The 22744-nt window shown below is 37.9% G+C and overlaps 1 protein-coding gene across 1 annotated transcript in view; it reads right to left on the bottom strand.

Annotated features, from left to right (window-relative positions):
* Nucleotides 1-22744, bottom strand: part of MYO16 (myosin XVI) — a 2679924-nt gene that overhangs the window by 2656885 nt on the left and 295 nt on the right. Inside the window, exon 1 of the mRNA XM_044071347.1 lies at nucleotides 22612-22744. This exon is cut by the window's right edge and continues 295 nt beyond it. Within this exon, the coding sequence (XP_043927282.1) occupies nucleotides 22612-22639 (28 nt within the window). The 5' untranslated portion in view covers nucleotides 22640-22744. The remainder of the gene's footprint in view (nucleotides 1-22611) is intronic.

The raw sequence follows: 22744 nt of genomic DNA, 5'->3' as shown, positions 1-22744 counted from the left end.
TTTGTTATTTTTTATCTGTATAGGCTTGTCCTGAAACCCTTTTTAGCTACAACCTGGGTCAGAAGGCATATACATTATCTATAAACAGTATAAGGTAAGAAAGAAATATAACATAAATAGAAGCACTTAATACAACATGCTGCATTCCTAACTATTACCTATTAAGGCTGGATGGAGAATGACTTTCAAGGGTGAGCTATGTTATTTAATTTCATTTTAATTTATTTACTTTTATTTTAAATATACTCCTGCTCATCTGTGCAATTAGTTTCCATGTGCTCTGTCAAACACTTAAAATGTCTGCTAATGTATAGAACACATCTCAAATACTGATATATCATTTGCTAAAGTCCAGAAAAAATGGAATGATCTACTGAATACATAGATCACGATAAAATATGAATGACACAAACGGCTTATTCACATGCTACAGAAATTATGGACTTGTGTCCTGCACTACCCTAATAATGGCTGTTAATACTAGCCCTGCCACTGCCACCAACCTTACCTTAAAAACAAAACTTTTCCCTAACACTGCCATTGTATACGCTACTCAGATACACCACATGTAACTTTAAAACAGCACTAAATCTATCCCCCTCCCTCGCCCTTACTTTAACCATAGCCTGTACACACTAAAACACACTACTACTAACCTGGGAGGCCAAAACTTTCAATATATTCTAAAGTTCTGGTAGTAATACAACAAACCTGCACTTAACTTTCAAACTACACCTTCTTCACTTCAACAGTTCCACCACTTAAAAAACAGTAACAAAAAGTACATTCAACAAAGTGTGTGTGTGTGTGTGGGTATATATATATGTATATATATATATTTATATATATATATATATATATATATATATATATATATATAATGTATACATACACACATATATAAATAGATACATAGATACAGTATATATTAGCTATAGATATAGATATTAACATACATATAGATATAGAGGTATACTTGCATGCAAAACAGATTATCTTTCAGAAAACTCAGTAAAGCAAATTTACAAGACTCAAACCAGTTTACTGGTGCAGAATTCACTACAACAAGTTTATAATGCTGAAAATAGTAAAAATGAGAATAATAACAGGTTGCGATGAATGTGTGCTCTGACTTCAAATGTCAAATGTCATGTCTTATGATTTTCCAACGCACAGACAGTCCTGATTTCTGGCTTTTTATTTTTTTTCCCTGGGAAATTATATCAAAACAGTCTGCAATATGTTTAGAACCAAGTAGGCAACATATCAAAAGGAGTGCATGAAGTGTTTCTTTTTCAGAGATTTTGCCTGAGTGTAGATGATTAACCATACCTACCTTGATTAGTAACTGTCCACTGTTTTCACTTTTGTGTCACTTGCTTAAAATCACTATTAGGTCTGTTGAATTTATTCAGTAAATCATTGTTTTTTTTTTTTATTTTATCCCCTGTCTTTCCTGTTTGCTTTATTCTGTATTTCCTTGCATTGTTAATAGTCACATAACTTTTTTAGTTGTCTTAATTTTCTTAATTTGATCCTTCTCATTAAATTTTCTGTATTATTCCTTATCACGCTGAAATGTGTTTTCATATGAATTAATTATTTCTTTCCATTTCTACTAGTTTGCTTTCTCTTTCATAGTACAATGGTATCACCGCACCGTCTCAGCTAGCTCAGAGAATCAGCATGCAGGCTGTACTCGAATAAGGAAACGCAAATAATAGCTCCACGAATTTGTTTATTTAAGCTTACAAGAAACTTACAAGACAGAGATTAAAACTATACACAATACTGTTAAGGGCTTTCATTTGCAAACCGCAAACTTCTTCAGAACAATTATTTTGTTCGAATTCAGACCATTTAAAATCTTTTTGGCGCCATAGCCAGTACTAATATTGATTTAAAGTGACAGTGCTCATATTTTCAAAAAAGAAAAAGTATAATATTATTAAAACAGACTAAATAACTCATCAACAGCCACAACTTATAATTAGTACATCTATACATATATTAAATACTGTAATACTATAAAGTACCCCATATATGTAAAACCCATTCTAATAATGTAACTAAAACACGACCTAAAATACATGTATTAAAATCAAATGCATAAGTATAAAACCAACTCCTACACCAGTATAAAAATTGTCAATGCAACAATAGAAAAGGTTTTATAGAAATGTAATCATTAATACCTGGTTCTTTTGTTGCATCTGTCAAAACCTGCCAGATGCTTTCTTTTTTGCTTAATGTTGCTTTCATGATCCCACCCCTATTATCTAATAAAACTTGATCTATAATGGCAAAACTAAACTTATGATGAATACCCTTCTTTTCTATATGTCTATATAGGGCATTTTTGGTATCATGTACCTTGATTCTATATACATGTTCGTAAATTCTTTTTTTAAAATGCCGCTCTGTTTTGCCAATATAGTAGGCCGAACATGAAGTACAAACAGCTATGTAAATAATATTCTTAGAATTACAATTACCTTTTTTAAATTTTATATATGTTCTATTTTCATTTTGCAATTTTATTCCTTCACTCTCATTGATAAACTGACACTGATTACACATTCCACATTTGGTAGTAGCTCTCCTCACCTTTTGACAGTCTCTTTCTTTTATTTCTACTTGTAATAATCTCTTAATGTTCATGCCCATCCTAAATATAACTTTAGGTTTTTCACCCACCACTTGCTTAATTTCATCTGTTAGTGTAAGATTCTTCCAATATGTATTAATAATAGTTATAATTCCATTCACATAAGGGGAATATGTTAGTATACATGCTGTACCAGTTATTACATGTTCCTGTGTTTTACTATGCATTTGGTTTACTTCTTGTTCTTTACCTAGTATAGGGTTATATTTTTTGCCCCATTCATTTATACCATATGTGGAAATATCCTTTAATAGGGTTTCTGGATAACCTCTATTGAGAAACATAGATTTAATAAATTCAATTTCTTTAAGCATAGTTTCATAGTTTGATGTCATTCGGGCTGCTCGAATACATTGCCCTTTATAAATATTTTTTAGAACATGTCTTGGATGTTGACTTGAATATTCCATATACGCATTTGAGAATGTTTTCTTTCTATAAATCTCAGATTGAAAACCGTGTTCAGTGTGCCTTATATACGTATCTAAATATGATATTCCATCATGACTAATATTATGTGTAAATTTCAAAAAATCACTAGTGTTATTTAAATATTCGATACATTCATCTATCATATTCACTGGTCCCTTCCATAAAATAAACAGATCATCTAGGAACCTCGTATAATAGGAAATATATTGATAATATTTGCTATTAAATAAACAAGTATTTTCCCACTCTAGCATAACCATATTGGCGCGCATGATGCAACCATTGCCACACCTCTTATTTGTTTGTAATATTCGCCCTCATAATATATAAAATTGTTATTTAACACTGTTTCCATCATATCCACTATTAAATTGATCCTATCCCATCCCAGATTTGAGTATTTTCTGAGACTATTACAAAAATAGTCCATACCCTGTTCTTTGGGTATGCAAGAGAACAGATCAACGACATCTATAGTTATATATGTCAAGTTCTCCTCCCATTTGTCTGATGTAAGTTGAGATAGGAATACCCATGAATCTTTTATGAGATGTACTGTATTTTTATATGTAGGTTTTACCCAATGATCTATCACTACTCCTATATTAAACATTTTGGACTTACTTCCAGATATTATGGGGCGAAAAGGAGGATTGATTATATCTTTATGTACCTTAGGTATGCCTATTATGGTTGCCAGAGTGGGAAATTCCATTTTCATAAATTCATATATTTCTTCAGTTATTCTCCGATCCAATAAATACTCATCTAAAGCTATATCTATTTTCCTATAGCTAATATTTATTTCATTAATTGATGTAATTTCATAATTTCCTGGTCTGAATTCGAACAAAATAATTGTCCTGAAGAAGTTTGCAGTTTGCAAATGAAAGCGCTTAACAGTATTGTGTATAGTTTTAATCTCTCTCTTGTAAGCTTCTTGTAAGCTTACATAAACAAATTTGTGGAGCTATTATTTGCGTTTCCTTATTCGAGTACAGCCTGCATGCTGATACTCTGAGCTAGCTGAGACGGTGAGGTGAACCGTCTTCACTTTGGTTTGGTGTTGTCCACAGTGTTCGAATTATTTATAGTACAATGGTATGAAAAAAAACTGCACATTTTACTAATTCTGTTTGGCATGTCTTGTTCATAATAACTGATATTTAAAATGTATTTACTATTCTGTAAATATTCTAGGATTGCTTTGTATACACACAATCACACACGTGTGTGTGTGTGTGTGTGTGTGTGTGTGTATGTATATATATATATATATATATATATATATATATATATATATATATATATATATATCAAATGATGTCTAATACGTATTTTTAATATTAGATTGCCTCTCAGCCTGGACCACACCTGGTGAACAAAATAAATAAATAAATACATACATACATACATACATACATACACAAATAAATCTTATGGGCATTGGATACAAATGCCAGTCTAGGATCTACATAAACAACAGGGGTGGGGGTTAATGGAAAGAGCAGCAGTGGGTCTGAAAGTGACAAGAAAGGCCAATGAAACAGTCTTTGATGAGTTTGCGCTATTCCCAGATGTGTTGAAATATTTCCTCCCAAAGAGTAATTAGCTGATTCAGTGAGGTAGTATTTAATCCTACCAGGGTCAAAAAAAATTCCAGTCTGACCTACCACTGGACAAATTAACTGCAGAGGATAAGTTAACACTAGCAAACTCAGTGTATTGGATGACTTGTGAGATACATTGAAAGCTTTATAGCAGGGAAAGCCCCTAGATTGGATCGTCAAACTCCCTGTATTTTGTATATTTTTAAGAATTTAAATAGGAAATAAACAATCATCTTAAAGCATTCTACAAAGAAAGTTCAATTATTAGGTATCTTTAACAAAAGAAGTACAATTATTAGGTATCTTTCCCAAAGACTTAACAACAACAAAGGTGCTAATGTTCCCCAAGCCTAAAAATTCTAAGATATTTCCAGCGACTTACAACTGTTGTCCCTCTTTCAATTGAATATCAAAATACATGAACAGGTTCTTGCAAACAGATTAACCAATAACCTTCCACAAATGATTTCACCAGTACAGTGATGGTCAATAAAACATCAAACAGGATCACTGGACTTGATCAGAATTTTTTAAATTGTGAAAAAGTGGATCCAGGTGAATTAACAGAAAAACATAGGAAAAGGCATTTGAATATATTAAATTGCAATTTGCACCGGACATGGTAGATTACGTGAATTTCTCACAGGACTTCCTAGAGAGATGTAAATTATTACAAAATCAGCCTGGTTCTACTATGAAATGCCAACTTTAAAAGTTTCATTTCCAAAAGTAACTTTCAATTTCAAGAGAACAAAAAAGGCCTGAAAGACAAAATGGCAAAAACTCCCTTTTTCTTGTTTTTTTACAGGAGACCCCCACACACACACACACACACGCACACACACACACACACACACATTCACTCAAACTTATATATACCAAGTCCATTGCTGCAATAATTTGAAGAAGGGAAAAATCTCCCTAAAAAGTGAATCATTGTTGGTGCACAATTAAAATTCACAGCACCAATGATTTTCTTAGCCTTAGTACTGCTGTATAAGTATCGAGCACTAAGTGATTATGCCACTGGAGCTCATACCACCAATTATTTTCTTAGCCTTAGTACTGCTGTATAAGTATCGAGCACTAAGTGATTGTGCCACTGGAGCTCATACCACCAATTATTTTCTTAGCCTTAGTACTGCTGTATAAGTATCGAGCACTAAGTGATTGTGCCACTGGAGCTCATACCACCAATTATTTTCTTAGCCTTAGTACTGCTGTATAAGTATCGAGCACTAAGTGATTGTGCCACTGGAGCTCATACCACCAATTATTTTCTTAGCCTTAGTACTGCTGTATAAGTATTGAGCACTAAGTGATTGTGCCACTGGAGCTCATACCACCAATGATTCTCTTAGCCTTAGTACTGCTGTATAAGTATCGAGCACTAAGTGATTGTGCCACTGGAGCTCATACCACCAATTATTTTCTATGGAGAAAAGCATTAGGCATTCTGCTGTTCATTTTTGTTTCTGTAAGCTACTGATGCTTAAACAATTTCTGCTCAAGCATATGTAGAGATCTCCCATATTAAAAATAATTACTTAAATATAAGAATTTATGGTGGGAGCATACTGACTTTTACATGATTCACAGACTGCTAATCCAACCTTGTCCACCTCCATAGGCTTTTCAGCAACACAAAAAATATTTCAGGGTTAACTATAACTGAATAAAAAATGCTGATCTTCTCCTTATAAGCATTGGCATTTGGAAACTGACAAACCCTAGTGATGCTTGTCCTAAGAAACATATCTGAACATGGTCTGGCATTGCACCAGGATCAAGTACAAATGGGATTTGATAATATATGTTATAAGATGACATCTCACACTTCAGCTCCTGGACAGAGATAATAGAAATGCTTGGGTATTAGGCTTTCTTCAACATAAAAACAATTTAATGAAAAAGGTTTATATATGGCTAAGAAAAATTTATATCTCCTCCATGTGTTTTATGTTCAGTAAATTAATATTTTCCTAGGCTGTAGTGGTGCAGCGGTTAGTGTTGCCACCCCACAGCAAGAGGTTCTCTTGTCCGATCCTAAGCTGGAGCACCTTCTGTAAGGAGTCTGCATGCCCTCCCTGCTGTCAAGTGAGTTTTAAAGACAAGCAGGTAGGTGAGAGACTGTGTGTCTTCTGTGAATGTTGGGCACCAGGCTGGCAACTTGACACTGTAAAAACTCTACTGCCAATCAATCTGCGGACCGGTGATCCACTGTGGTGACCCCTAACTGGAAAAAGCCAAAAGACTTCCTAAATTAAAATATTTTCCTACAAACAAGATGATTTAATATTTAGAGAAATTTCAGCCAGTTTATAGAAAAATTGAAGGTAAGTTACTACAATGCAAACAGGAACTGAAATATAAAGGAAGGAAAAAGCAGGCATATGGTATATTTAGAGAGTAAGTCAGGGGAGAGAAATTGATAGAAGTAAGAAGGTGAGTGCAAAAGGAAGAATAAGGAGGTGTAAGGTATGAATAGGTATTTGTTTACATCTGGGGATATACTTTTTCCTGTTGTTGAGCAAGAACAGAGCCAGCTTTTGGCTAGAAGTCTTTCATAATGATTCTGAAGGATGGAAGGGAGAGTACTGACCTGACGGATACAGGTAAGGAATTCCAAGCCTTAACAACATGGTATGAGTACAGAAAATACCAAGGAAATTTGCTAGGTTTGTGGACAGACAGGGGTACTTGGTCACTGGATCATAATGACTGACTGGGAATATTGCTGTGTAGAATGTTTTTTTAGTGCAGAACAAGCAGATGGATGCTGGATAATTTTATAGGTGCTAAGAAGCTGTGTATGTTAGTTCATGGGGTAGTTCTAATCAGTGCTATACAGTAGTGGGTTCTGAAAGGGGTATTTGCTTCATACCATGGCTTAATCACAGCCACAAGACCATCATACAACTAGTCCCTAACAGCCAAAGAAGTGTCATACCACAGCTCCCTCACAAACACAGGGAAATCATACCATGCCTCCCTCAGAGGATCACCATACTGTGACTCTTTCACAGCTACAAGACATCATAAAATGGCTTTTTCACTGCCACAGGACCATCATGTTATGATCTCCTTACAGACACAGGACCACCACAGTAGAGCTCCTTCAGAATCACAGGGCCATCATAAAAATGGCTTTCTCACATCCACAGGACCAAGGAGCACAATTACAAAATGATCAACAGTCCTACTACAGAGTTATTAAACTTAGCAGCCAGGCACTCCAGCTCACCAGTACAGTAGTTCAAGAACAGGCGTTATAAGAGTGAGAGTAACACTGGATTAATTCTTCTACTCATCTACCTAATAATCGGTAGGAATATTAGAGGTTAATGGAATGGTCCACTGGACAAAATTATGGTCAGACTAGGTAAATGGTTCAACCGCCGGACCCAAGGTGACCACACCAAGCAGGATCATCAACCCATGTGAGTGTCTTAGGTTTATGGATGACAGTGGTAGCAACCTGAATGAATGTAAATCTTTTAATAATGGCTACATTTTTTCAGAACAGCTAAGGTGCTGTCATTGACCTATATGTTTAAACTTCCCAGTATTAGCCAGTTTTGAACAACCAGCAGTGAATGAAACAGGAAACTTGGAAAGTTTTCATGAGGGCCTTTGTGTTACTGGGAGGATGATAGTAATATGTCTCCCAGATGCCACCTTGTATAGGACATTGAATGAATGACACACGAGAGGCACCCAGGCAGCAAGATTAGTCGCAGAGCTAGAATCCAGACAAGTCTTTTTCAGAAATGCACGGTCGGTATCATGCAGCAACTTGGCAGTAATGATGGTCTAGCTGTGGACAGACTTCTCAGGGAGCCACATCATGCTATATGAGACCATGGACCCCCAGACCCTGTGGGTCTGTGTTAAAACTTAGGGTCTCTGGATAGCCAGTGCGCACATAATGCTCAACAATCACTAAATCTACCAAGCATTATTTTGTGAGACTTTATTCCTCCGCTATGCATTCTTAGCAATCTCAAGCAATGGCACAGTTTGTATACCTCCGCTGGGTTATAGGAATGTTTGGTATACCACTTAGATTTAGTCAAAGAGATCAATACTAACCATAACATTTCTTGCATGAAATATTATCATCTAGACATTTTTATGACTTAAATGCAATTAAATGTTATATATGCTTTTATGTATTACTGTTGCTCTCTCTTTCTCTCTCTCTCTCTCTCTGAATATCTATCTATATATATAGAGAGAGAGAGAAAGAGATGAGTTTATAATGAATAATCACCTGTGAATTAAATCAAAACACAAAACGTTAAACAACTTCATCTGTGATTACCATTAATTACGACTAATATTAATGAAAAAAGTAATCCCAAATGTAAACCAATAGGTTATATTTGCAATTACAAAAAGAAAAACGCAAAACAATTTTTAGATGGGGGGTATTGCCCCCACATTAATGTAGCTAAGGTGGTATGAGAGAGGCAACTTTCCCACCTGCAAAGTGTTGGGGGCACAATCAGTCAATCCAGATTGCTCTTTAATGCAATACTGGCTTTTAAAAACTGGTATTGCATTTTTGGTCAAACCTAAGCGCTGTACCACTCAGTGTGTGGTCTAAACTATAGCAACTGCTTCTACATGGTAGGAAGCATTTTGCTATGGCTTAAAAGTGAAAAAAAAAAAGAAAATCACTTTTTTTTTTTTTTTTTAATAAAACCTGAGCACTGTAGTGCCATATGCAGGCAGGATATAAACTGTACCATCTGTTTACTACATGTGTAGAAAGCAGTTTGCTGCAGTTTAAAAGAAGATATTTGTTAGCTAAAACATGCCATAGCATTCCATGCAAGCAGGATATAAACAGTAGCAACTGTTTGCTACATTTGTAGCAAGCAGTTTGCCACAGGTTAAAAAGAAGAAGAAATATACATAGATTATTTTTGATATATATATATATATATATATATATATATATATATATATATATATATATATGTGTGTGTGTGTGTGTATATATATATTTATTTGGCTTTGGCAAGAGTGGGAGGGAGCATGCCAGGAGTAGTAACAGCCATCACTGGTGTGGGTGTGGATCGAACAGTAGGGCACAAAAACAGAACCTGAATGGCTGAGGCAGTAGGGGGTTGCCAAAAGTAGGAACGGACTTTTTTTTTTTTTTTTGTTCTTTGAAGGAAGAGTTGGGCTGGGAGGCATGGCTCTAAGTGTAATAAGGCAATTGCTATTGCAGTATAAACAGCGTATGTGGCTGAAAGGACTATGGTGATTAGCTTGTGTACTGGCATTCATCTAGATGTAACCATTTATTTAGCCGGGCGCATGGCGGATGCCTGTAATCCTAGCATTCTTGGAGGCAGAGGTTGTTTGATCGAATCAAATTGTGAGTGAGAGACCACACTTCCTGGAAAAAGGGAAAATAAATAATACTCCAAGGAAACAATTATAGTGTTTTAGTTTTTTGATCTTCAGTGGAAGAGCTGGGATGGGGAAGGCATGGATCTAATCTAACTGTAATAAGCTGATCAACTAATTACAGTGAATTAATGTCTTTTGTTTTTTTTGCTCTTCACATGAAGAACTGAGGGGTGGGGGGGTACTAGCTCATAGTACTGGCACAGGGCTCTGGCTGAGCCAGCTCTGCTTCTGCCCCTCCACACCCCTCAACATTAGGGTCCTACCCCCCCAGAAATTAAATATACCAACTCCAGTTTGAAAAAAGGGAAAAACCCAGTAATTATGCAACAGTTGACATAATGAACTTCAACCATTACATAATCTGACCAACTACAAGACCTACAAAAAGCACCAGCATTTCAGCATGCTATGAAATGAGTGCAGCATGCTATGAAATGAGTGCAGCGATAACCAATATAGCACTTCTATGGGTGTGTGTGTGTGTGTGTGTGTGTGCACATCTTTAATGAAAATGTTGAAAGGCAATGACAATACTTATAAACAGTACATTTTAAAAACTATATTCTTGGAGAATGCTAAGAAAAGTAACCTCAGCTCTTGCGTCCATGCCCAGTGTCATACATTTCTGTCCACTGCATCTATGATAACTGATCAATATTTTTTCAGTTCCTGCCTGACCTCTACCTGAACCCACATAGCTTCAGGCTGTTCTCCCTGCCTCCAGAACTTGCTGGTCTTTGAATCTCCCAATTTTTCTAGGAGGGTATCCTGGATATGACCATTGCCCCTGTCTCCGTAGAAAATCAACCTTAATGGTACTCATTGCTAAGATCAGGGAAGCAAGGGATCTGATGGACAGCTATAACTAAGGAGCTTGGAAGCCATCATACTGATGGCTACCAGTCAATTTCCCTAGCTGTGGAGATGACTAGTGTAACCATGGCAGGATGTTGTTGTTGCCCTTTGTGGTAAATCGGAGGGATCTGCTTCTGAGGTCACCCAGGCTTTAGGCTTTTCCCTCACCGTCTGCAGGGAATAGGAGATGTGGCCATCAGCTTCTTCGTCCTATCCCTCCTGATGCTGTTTTGGCAGCAGAAGTCCGTTCTCAAACTCAGGTTGCCGTGGTGCAGAAGTGCATCATCCCTCTGTGCCATCAGGCTAGCTTTCAACAAAGGTTTCAGACACACAACAGGGTGCTCTCTTGCTGAGTAAGTTCCACCCATGCTGTCACTATTTTCCTATATCTGATGCATTCACACCACTCCGCAGTTATAATACAAATATTCTTGGTAATTTCTGCCACACTGAAGGTTCTGTATCAACCCAACCCAAGGAAGAAAAAAGGCTGTTGTGGTGGATTCAAATGATGTCATTGTCTCAAAGTCTCAAAAGGCCCCTCACTGTACATGCCTGCTCCTGAACCTCAATAACTAAAACCACAATCAGAAATACAGCTGGAACTCTGACAGGGACCACAATTTTCTTAGATGCCATGTGTGTTTTAGCACTAATTACATAAGTGTATGACGTACAAAAGATACGTTTGTAGAAGTGAACAAATGACCGCAGAGTCGTGTTTCGGGAAAGTGAATGTGGATGCATGGTGAATATAACTGATATTTGTACAGTTAGTATTCATTGTCAAATGGTAGCTGCAGGCTGGTCCACTCACCAGCCATTTACTAGAATTTGATTGTGCCTCCACATCAAACCCACGATGTGACACTAGCATGTAGAATGACGTGTCTTCAGCTGCCTTTAGTGGCAAAAACAATGTGTCCATCACATACCCCTAGTGATATCCACAGTCATGGGTGCATTCTTAAAACTCTGGAAACCTGATGAGAATTTGCAAGGTGTTGTATGGCTACACATTCACGTCTTTACAGAGAGTGCGGTCTGCAGTAAATATCTGCTTATAATGAACATAAGAAAGTGAAATGAGTCTACTAAAGTGCATGCGTGCTAGTAACTCACTTGATTGCTGCCACTTGCTCTAATTGGCAAGCACCCTAACTCACAGTAATTACCTAGCCCTCCCACCACAACACCTTGCTGAACTTCATAGGCTTACCAGAACCTTAACTCTAACCCTAAAACCTGGTCTATAAACCTAACCAAAGCACTCTGTTACCCTAACCTGAGAGTCCCTGGTCACTCCCTAACCTTAAAACTCCACTTCCACTCCCTAAATTTAAATCTCCCCTCCTGCTCCCTAAATGTAAAGTCTCTAATCACTTTATAAACCTAAACACCTCTCACACTCTCTAACCAAAAAATCCCTCCTCCCTGAACCTAAATCTCAATCCTGCTTGCTGCCTGAAGCCATAGACTACATTCCCACCTCCCTCCCACTCCACTTCCTGCAAGCACACTAACCTTGCTCAAATGTGGCTACCATGTTCAGGTGAGGTGTGGCAGCTCTGCTCATTCCATAAAGCTCCAGCACCTCACCTGAAGATGTTGTCAAGGTCAAGTCTGAGCCGCAGGTTGTCTGAGGTATAATATGTCCATGTCCTGATACTAGGAAGTGGTCTTCAAGTGCCTGAGACTCAAGTGCTTGTGGTAGACCCAAGGGAGACAGGTAAGATATATCTATATAAATATATATATATATATATATATATATATATATATATATATATATATATATATATATATATATATATATATATATTTATTTGGCTGTGGCAAGAGTGGGAGGGGGCATGCCAGGAGTAGTAACAGCCATCACTGGTGTGGGTGTGGATCGAACAGTAGGGCACAGAAACAGAACCTGAATGTCTGAGGCAGTAGGGGGTTGCCAAAAGTAGGAACGGACTTTTTTTTTTTTTTTTGTTCTTTGAAGGAAGAGTTGGGCTGGGAGGCATGGCTCTAAGTGTAATAAGGCAATTGCTATTGCAGTATAAACAGCGTATGTGGCTGAAAGGACTATGGTGATTAGCTTGTGTACTGGCATTCATCTAGATGTAACCATTTATTCAGCCGGGCACATGGCGGATGCCTGTAATCCTAGCATTCTTGGAGGCAGAGGTTGTTTGATCGAATCAAATTGTGAGTGAGAGACCACACTTCCTGGAAAAAGGGAAAATAAATAATACTCCAAGGAAACAATTATAGTGTTTTAGTTTTTTGATCTTCAGTGGAAGAGCTGGGATGGGGAAGGCATGGATCTAATCTAACTGTAATAAGCTGATCAACTAATTACAGTGAATTAATGTCTTTTGTTTTTTTTGCTCTTCACATGAAGAACTGAGGGGTGGGGGGGTACTAGCTCATAGTACTGGCACAGGGCTCTGGCTGAGCCAGCTCTGCTTCTGCCCCTCCACACCCCTCAACATTAGGGTCCTACCCCCCCAGAAATTAAATATACCAACTCCAGTTTGAAAAAAGGGAAAAACCCAGTAATTATGCAACAGTTGACATAATGAACTTCAACCATTACATAATCGGACCAACTACAAGACCTACAAAAAGCACCAGCATTTCAGCATGCTATGAAATGAGTGCAGCATGCTATGAAATGAGTGCAGCGATAACCAATATAGCACTTCTATGTGTGTGTGTGTGTGTGTGTGTGTGTGTGTGTGTGTGTGTGTGTGTGTGTGTGTGTGTGTGTGTGTGTGTGTGTCTGTGTGTGCACATCTTTAATGAAAATGTTGAAAGGCAATGACAATACTTATAAACAGTACATTTTAAAAACTATATTCTTGGAGAATGCTAAGAAAAGTAACCTCAGCTCTTGCGTCCATGCCCAGTGTCATACATTTCTGTCCACTGCATCTATGATAACTGATCAATATTTTTTCAGTTCCTGCCTGACCTCTACCTGAACCCACATAGCTTCAGGCTGTTCTCCCTGCCTCCAGAACTTGCTGGTCTTTGAATCTCCCAATTTTTCTAGAAGGGTATCCTGGATATGACCATTGTCCCTGTCTCCGTAGAAAATCAACCTTAATGGTACTCATTGCTAAGACCAGGGAAGCAAGGGATCTGATGGACAGCTATAACTAAGGAGCTTGGAAGCCATCATACTGATGGCTACCAGTCAATTTCCCTAGCTGTGGAGATGACTAGTGTAATCATGGTAGGATGTTGTTGTTGCCCTTTGTGGTAAATCTGAGGGATCTGCTTCTGAGGTCACCCAGGCCTTAGGCTTTTCCCTCACCGTCCGCAGGGAATAGGAGATGTGGCCATCAGCTTCTTCCTCCTATCCCTCCTGATGCTGTTTTGGCAGCAGAAGTCCGTTCTCAAACTCAGGTTGCCGTGGTGCAGAAGTGCATCATCCCTCTGTGCCATCAGGCTAGCTTTCAACAAAGGTTTCAGACACACAACAGGGTGCTCTCTTGCTGAGTAAGTTCCACCCATGCTGTCACTATTTTCCTATATCTGATGCATTCACACCACTCCGCAGTTATAATACAAACATTCTTGGTAATTTCTGCCACACTGAAGGTTCTGTATCAACCCAACCCAAGGAAGAAAAAAGGCTGTTGTGGTGGATTCAAATGATGTCATTGTCTCAAAGTCTCAAAAGGCCCCTCACTGTACATGCCTGCTCCTGAACCTCAATAACTAAAACCACAATCAGAAATACAGCTGGAACTCTGACAGGGACCACAATTTTCTTAGATGCCATGTGTGTTTTAGCACTAATTACATAAGTGAATGACGTACAAAAGATACGTTTGTAGAAGTGAACAAATGACCGCAGAGTCGTGTTTCGGGAAAGTGAATGTGGATGCATGGTGAATATAACTGATATTTGTACAGTTAGTATTCATTGTCAAATGGTAGCTGCAGGCTGGTCCGCTCACCAGCCATTTACTAGAATTTGATTGTGCCTCCACATCAAACCCACGATGTGACACTAGCATGTAGAATGACATGTGTCTTCAGCTGCCTTTAGTGGCAAAAACAATGTGTCCATCACATACCCCTAGTGATATCCACAGTCATGGGTGCATTCTTAAAACTCTGGAAACCTGATCAGAATTTGCAAGGTGTTGTATGGGTACACATTCACGTCTTTACAGAGAGTGAGGTCTGCAGTAAATATCTGCTTATAATGAACATAAGAAAGTGAAATGAGTCTACTAAAGTGCATGCGTGCTAGTAACTCACTTGATTGCTGCCACTTGCTCTAATTGGCAAGCACCCTAACTCACAGTAATTACCTAGCCCTCCCACCACAAGACCTTGCTGAACTTCATAGGCTTACCAGAACCTTAACTCTAACCCTAAAACCTGGTCTATAAACCTAACCAAAGCACTCTGTTACCCCAACCTGAGAGTCCCTGGTCACTCCCTAACCTTAAAACTCCACTTCCACTCCCTAAATTTAAATCTCCCCTCCTGCTCCCTAAATGTAAAGTCTCTAATCACTTTATAAACCTAAACACCTCTCACACTCTCTAACCAAAAAAACCCTCCTCCCCGAACCTAAATCTCAATCCTGCTTGCTGCCTGAAGCCATAGACTACATTCCCACCTCCCTCCCACTCCACTTCCTGCAAGCACACTAACCTTGCTCAAATGTGGCTACCATGTTCAGGTGAGGTGTGGCAGCTCTGCTCATTCCATAAAGCTCCAGCACCTCACCTGAAGATGCTGTCAAGGTCAAGTCTGAGCCGCAGGTTGTCTGAGGTATAATATGTCCATGTCCTGATACTAGGAAGTGGTCTTCAAGTGCCTGAGACTCAAGTGCTTGTGGTAGACCCAAGGGAGACAGGTAAGATATATCTATATAAATATATATATATATATATATATGTGTGTGTGTGTGTGTGTGTGTGTGTGTGTGTGTGTGTGTGTGTGTGTGTGTGTGTGTGTGTGTGTATCAACTTGATAAAAAACAGAGTCTTTGGAATACATACTGTAAATACAAATTTACTGAAATGCAGTTAACATGTACGTAGCAAGGAAGTAAGTATCCTGCTAGTCTAGATTCCTGGTATGCCATCTTCCTTGTAGGTAGTGAGATCAAAACAAAACCAAACAGTACATTAAGTGCAATGGAAGAACTATGTACTTTTACAGTCATGTTTTAATTTTGTTTTAAATCCTGGAAGGTGTAGCCAAGCAAAGTCAAGAATTATCATCTTGCAGAAATGAGAGAAAAATCAAGCAATTAAGAGGTAGACGTAGGTGAGAAGATGAAGAAAGGAAAAATTAAACATTTGAAGTAAGCCCATTAAATTGTTTATACTGATGTACAATAAAGCAGTCTGAAATAAAAGCCATATGCAAATAAAAATCTGGCTAAGAGGTAAATGACTATATATGTATATTAATTTATTTATCAATATGAGCACGCTAACCATGGTGTTTAAGAACTACTAAACCACAACAATGTACATTACACTGTTATGTGTGAACATCTTAATTTGCATATGTTCTCTATGCAAAAGCCCTATATACCACAACTTCTATGAAAATGTTTCACCCATGCTTTCAAGCATGCTATACAAGAACAGATATTTACACACAGAAGCTGTAGGCTGCATGTAACTGAGAAATGATATTACAATAAGCATTCACATAAAGGGTTACTACTTATGCTTATGAGGGATTGAAGTGTGTGTGTGTGTGTGTGTGTGTGTGTGTGTGTGTGTGTGTGTGTGTGTGTGTGTGTGTGTGTGTGTGTGCTCACACGAGTAATGATTAATGGCTGTCACACACAGGCTACTTAGCGTTAGTCTCATATTTAAAAAACAATGTTTGTTGATTACCTGGACAGAATGCAAACTGTTTGGTAATAGCGCTTAGGTACTGCAGTTACATTTATGCTGGAAGGATATTCACTTAGTCTGCATTAAAAAAATATAAGATCTGAAATATGCTTTGATACATGAACTAATAAAATGCCATTAGCCCTGCTGACTTCCATTACAGGACCTATAATCTGTGTTTCTCTCCCACATACATTCAAGACATGTTGCAGTAGCCATCTTCAGCTAAGAAACTCTCTGTGTGTGCTGTTCTTGAAGAGCCCTTCGATGTGACTAGACTAGCAATTAGAAATTGCAATCAATTTTAGCCTGATACTGAGTGAAAATAGTTACTTATCTGCAGTTATTAATCTATAGCAAGAGGAACATCCGGAGCAGTATATGCTACCTATTGTCAGATGTAGAGATGCAATTGTAACAATACATTAAGATTTATTGCATTTAAATCAGTATGTCAGCACTTTCTCCAAAATGCTTTACAGTGCTTGAGGGAAACTAGGGACTCAACTACAGCTTAAAGGTCATGCTTAACCCAAAAATACAGGGATGTCTTCAAAAAATCTTCTAAAAATTGTGCTGATGCTTTACTTCTACTGATATGCTCTGTTTCCCTGCACTGCCTTCAGCAGCCATGCTTAGCAGAAAAATTATTTCTTATCATGATAAGATGGTATAAAAAACAGTCTGTTCCAAATTCTGTGCTAATTAATTGCAGCATCACAAGCATGTATTAAAGAGCGCAGATCATAAAAAATAGAATGATGTTGGGTAAATGCATTCATTTTCATAATATTAAGAAAGAAAAGTGACCAGCATCCGTATTATTTTCAGCATTTGCAACTTTTAATGTAGGCAATAGGTCTACACTAATCAAGCCACAGTTTGTGTATTGTCACATGTTTGTACACAAAAGAATTGTGGTAACACAGATAACAGTGCAGTGCCCTACAGAAGACAGATTTCACGTTTCTGTCACACAGCTTTACATGCACTTTTATTAAATCAGTAGGACAGTAACAACATTTGTCTTTTAGACATCACCATCTACAAATGAAAAGAAATTCTAGGACATATAGAGGAAAATTATTATTACAGTTCCGAATCAATATAATATATTCAGTTTGAAAGGTATGGGGTAGTGGTATTGAATTAATCTCTAAGAAACTTCAGTAATGCCTACACTAAGTGTAGCTGTTCTGTATTCTAGAACATTCCTACCACATTGCTTGTGCTTTGTAGTCATTCAGACAGATTATACTAAGTGTACATGTGATCTATACGTCGTGTTAACATGCATGAATCCTCCTCGATACTTAATGTTGTAAGAAAATTAGTAGGAAAACTAAAATTAGGAAGAAGGTGTGAGTTGTGCAGTTAGTGTAGGTGAGCATGAATCCCAGACAGACTGTTTTAAACCACAGAAAATGATGTTTTGTAAGGCAAACAACACCATATTAAAGTCTGAGTCCCAGCTAAGAAAATTAAAGTATAAGACATTTTACATTAAATTAACTGAAAAAGAGAGAAAGAGATTTAGGAATTGCTTACCAGCTATACAAAACACTTTTAAATAAAAGATGCTTATCCAGTTTAATTATCATTCATTTTAAATTTAAAAAAAAAAAAATGTCTGCAATCTATCCATCCTGCTTCATTCTGTGCTGGACCCTCTCTGTCTGTCTTTCAAAGGCTGGTAGTGCTCTACCTTTTATCATCATAATGGAGTAATCATTACTTGATAAATAATCCTGGACAGAATAATAAGACAAGTAAAGCTGAATAAGCCATGAGGTAAAGGGATCACTTTGACTTCTTCTTCTTTCAGCTTTTCTCGGTTAGGTGCCGCCACAGCAGATCACCTGTCCGCTCATGACTGGCAGTGGAGTTTTACAGTGTCGAGTTGCCAGCCCAGCGCCCAACCTTCCACAGAAGGTGCACACACACACTCACTCACACCTAGAGCCAATTAAGCGTGTCCAATCCACCTGCAGCATGTCTTTGGGATGTGGAAGGAAACCGGAGCACCCGGAGGAAACCCACGCGACCATAGGGAGGACATGCAGACTCCGCACAGAAGGCACCGCAGGCAAGGATCGAACCGAAGAACCTCTTGCTGCGAGGTGACAATGCTAACCACTGGACCACCGTGGCTGCCAAAGGGATCACTTTGACAGCTGGCTCAAAAGGTTAAGGCTGTGAGTTGCAGTTTCTGTGGTACAGGTTTAATTCCTTCAACCCTCATTTGCCTATTGTGTGACTTTGAGTAAGTCACTTAACCAGACAGTGCTTGGGGACAATAAGAATTTGGTCTAGGCTTCTTAATGGTCCCCTGCACTACAAGCCTATGAACCTAAACAACATCACTATTGCTTTCTGCTAGTACCACTGTAATTGTTCATACCCCTGCATATTTTATTAAGTTTTTGGCTTCTGTGTAGCTGACCATCATCTTCCACTATTTACTTTGCCCAGAAACTGACCCCCTGGATCTATTCCTAAACCTTCTCATTGCCTGAAAGGAGACTAAGATATACCAGTGCAGCATAACACAAGCGATCACAGGGATATTTTATTTACTTGCCATAAACATTTCCCCACCGAAAGGCCCAGAGTGCAATGATGCAAAGCCATTATGGCCAAGAACACTTGTTGCAGAGTGACTCTGGTATTCAGAAACATATGATGCATACACCAATATCACCACCAGGCCACCATCCATGCTTAAGATACTGGAGGGTATCACCTCACAGGTAATGTGATAATGAGAAATGTGTACCCTCATACATAACACCAGTGTACTAAAGGTTATTTTTTTAACTGATTTCTCCCTGATGTACCCAGTAGACAATGCACAACGTGTGTGTGTGTGTGTGTGTGTGTGTGTGTGTGTGTGTGTGTGTGTGTGTGTGTGTGTGTGTGTGTGTGTGTGTGTGTACATTTCTAGTTGCCTATTTCAGTCGGGGATGATGTCTCTAGTCATTACTAACTTTTCAACTCTGCCCTAGTTGGCTGCCTTGTCTCAACGGGAGACTGGATGTGCAACATTAAGTCTCACTTGTTCTCCCTGAGAGAGATGAGCAGGTCTCCAGCCACTTCATCTTATTTCTCTGGACATTATCTCTGGCAATGAACTTCTATTCAAACCTCAGCCCCAGTGCAAGGGAACCTGGACAACAGATGAGGTGTAGTCCTTGGTCCCTATGCACAGCGGAATACTTAATAGCATGCACACTACATCATGCATTCAGATGCTCATTTTCTTGGGGAAAATGTTTTTCATCTCCAAAGGCTAACAGTCATGACACCCAAATTATTGTGTGGGCATGCATGCGTGCTCAAGTGCGTGCATATGTCCAGTGTGTGTGTGTGTGTGTGTGTGTGCGTGTGTGTGTGTGTGTGTGTGTGTGTGTGTGTGTGTGTGTGTGTGTGTGTGTGTGTGTGTGTGTGTGTGTGTGTGTGTGTGTGTGTGTGTGGGTGTGTGTGTGCGCACATGCATCCATATGCATGCAGGGTGTTTTGAGAAAAACATAAATGCCACTCTTCCCCTTTCAACAAAAAGGAGGATCAGTTGGAATAATAAGAGAAGGCATTCTTTCAGTTGTGTTCATTCATTTGTTTTTAAATTTACAAAGTTCTGACACAGACAGTGGATAACCACCAGCTTTTTATATCTTATTCCTGAAGCTGTTTATAAGGATTTAATAATCAGAACAGTGTATGCAGGTTGAGACAACAACAAAAATATATGGCCTTTCTGCTGAAAGACAGCCTGTCACACTTCCTGAACCAAACTGTATTATTATTATTATTATTTTCTAAAAGTTGAGAAAATGTATTTATTTATATATTTATATGTATATATATATATATATATATATATATATATATATATATATATATATATATATATATATCATACCTATATTTCCCTCAGAATGTTAAACTATGAACATATCTTAACAGCTGAAGTAGTGAGATGCTAAGGCACAACCTGGAGAAGCTGTATTCTTCAACTGGGCCATAAAGACATGTAATAGTATAGGGATAACAACCAGCGGAAAACTAAGTTTCCGTTTTGTATTCTGGTTATAATTTCGTCAGTGTGGTCAGTTTAAGAGCAGTCATTAAGTGTACCAACTTGGATAGCAAGACATGATTTAAGAGAAAGCAGATGCATATGTTCACTATGGACACCTTCAGATCTCTGCCAGCCACTGATGCATCCAACTCTGTGATTATTACTGGCAGGAAAATAGTCAACCAGCAAACTAATTACAGTGCAAAAAGGGGCCTTATGACTCACACATATTAATATGATGCTTGCTTCAGATTTTTTGCCTTAAACAAAAACAGCTGCTGGTAATATCAGCAGTCCCTATCTCACAAAGTTTCTGAATGACCATTCTGTGTTCAGGATGTGCTGGCATGCTTTGATTTTGAGTAATTGTTCAACATTCTCCAAAAATCCAAAAATAATCACATAGGAATACTGACACACACACACACACACACACACACACACACGTAAAAATGCACACACACACATTTATACACAGACACATGCATGCATTCAACACACACACACACACACACACACACACACACACACACACACACACACACACACACACACACACACACAAAATTTGGTTACTGCATAATGAATTCCTCAGTTAACGATATATACACAAGACAGAATCTCTTAGAAGATGATGCTAACACATTGAATTTTTCTTCTTCTTTTTATGAATGTCTTGTTAATTTGTAAATGTTCTCATCCTTGTACAACAGGTACTGCAGTAAAAGTTACATCCTTTCATTTGAATTTCTCTTAAAAGAACTCATGACATACAGTAAGGCAAAAAGACAAAGACAAGAAGAAAGGGAGAGAGAGTGTGTGTGTGAGAAAGATCACAGACAAATTATTTTCGTAACCTACTGACTGACATTTTTGTAGGATGGTTAAATCCCATGAGAAGCTGATAAGCTTGCAAAATCTTGAAGGATCATAGTAAATTTACTGCATCTCAGACTCTTTTCTTATTTCCTTATTTCTGCTGTGAAGTGAAATCCTTGTATCATAAGATTTTTCTTTACTATGAAGAGCTTTTATACAACAAGCCAGTCAAAACAATGTAGTGCACTTAAAGCCTTTTATAAATATAGGATGAGCTAGGTAGATGACAGTTACATGTATTACATAATGCCACAATATTCTGTAGGAAAAAGAAATGAACAGATCTGACATTCTGTAAAATATGTAACCATGCAGTATAATGGAAGCAGGCATTTCAGGTGAACAGCAAACAATGATATATTTGTAACGGAACTCTTCTTTTATATCACATATATATCCAAGTACAAGCATGCTGTTTTAGTTTTAAACAGAAGTTTGTTAAGGTAAAGAATGATCACAATTTCCAATGCCATCTGCAGGTCATTTAATACGTGTTTCTTTACAATGGGTGAGCAAATTCATCATCAGCTCTTCAGTGAATATACAAGTTCTCTTGCAATACATAATAAATGTCACATCAACACTATTTTAAATGACATCTCATCACAGAATTAACACTGATATGCTGACGCAAATGAAATTCTTTTGCGTTTCCTTCTCACACATGCAGAATAAACTGTTTTTGCTTCTCCCATTTTGATTGCTCCCATTCCAATTTTAAGGAAAACCACATATTTATCCTTCAGAGGAAAAAGTAAGACATGAATTAGAGGAAATAATATTACTTACAGCACTTGATAAAATGATAGTGGGACATTTTTTCAGCTCTGCATTCATAATTCTTCCACAGGTTCCAGCATTCTCTTGTGCTACAAATGCTGTGCTGATGAAATGCATTATTCAGAGCCCTGCCTCAGGTATC

Source organism: Protopterus annectens, chromosome 5.part0 (assembly GCF_019279795.1).
Source record: "Protopterus annectens isolate FY-2018-M chromosome 5.part0, PAN1.0, whole genome shotgun sequence".
Taxonomy (NCBI): Eukaryota; Metazoa; Chordata; order Ceratodontiformes; family Protopteridae; genus Protopterus; species Protopterus annectens.
This window is presented reverse-complemented; position numbering and strand designations above follow the sequence as displayed.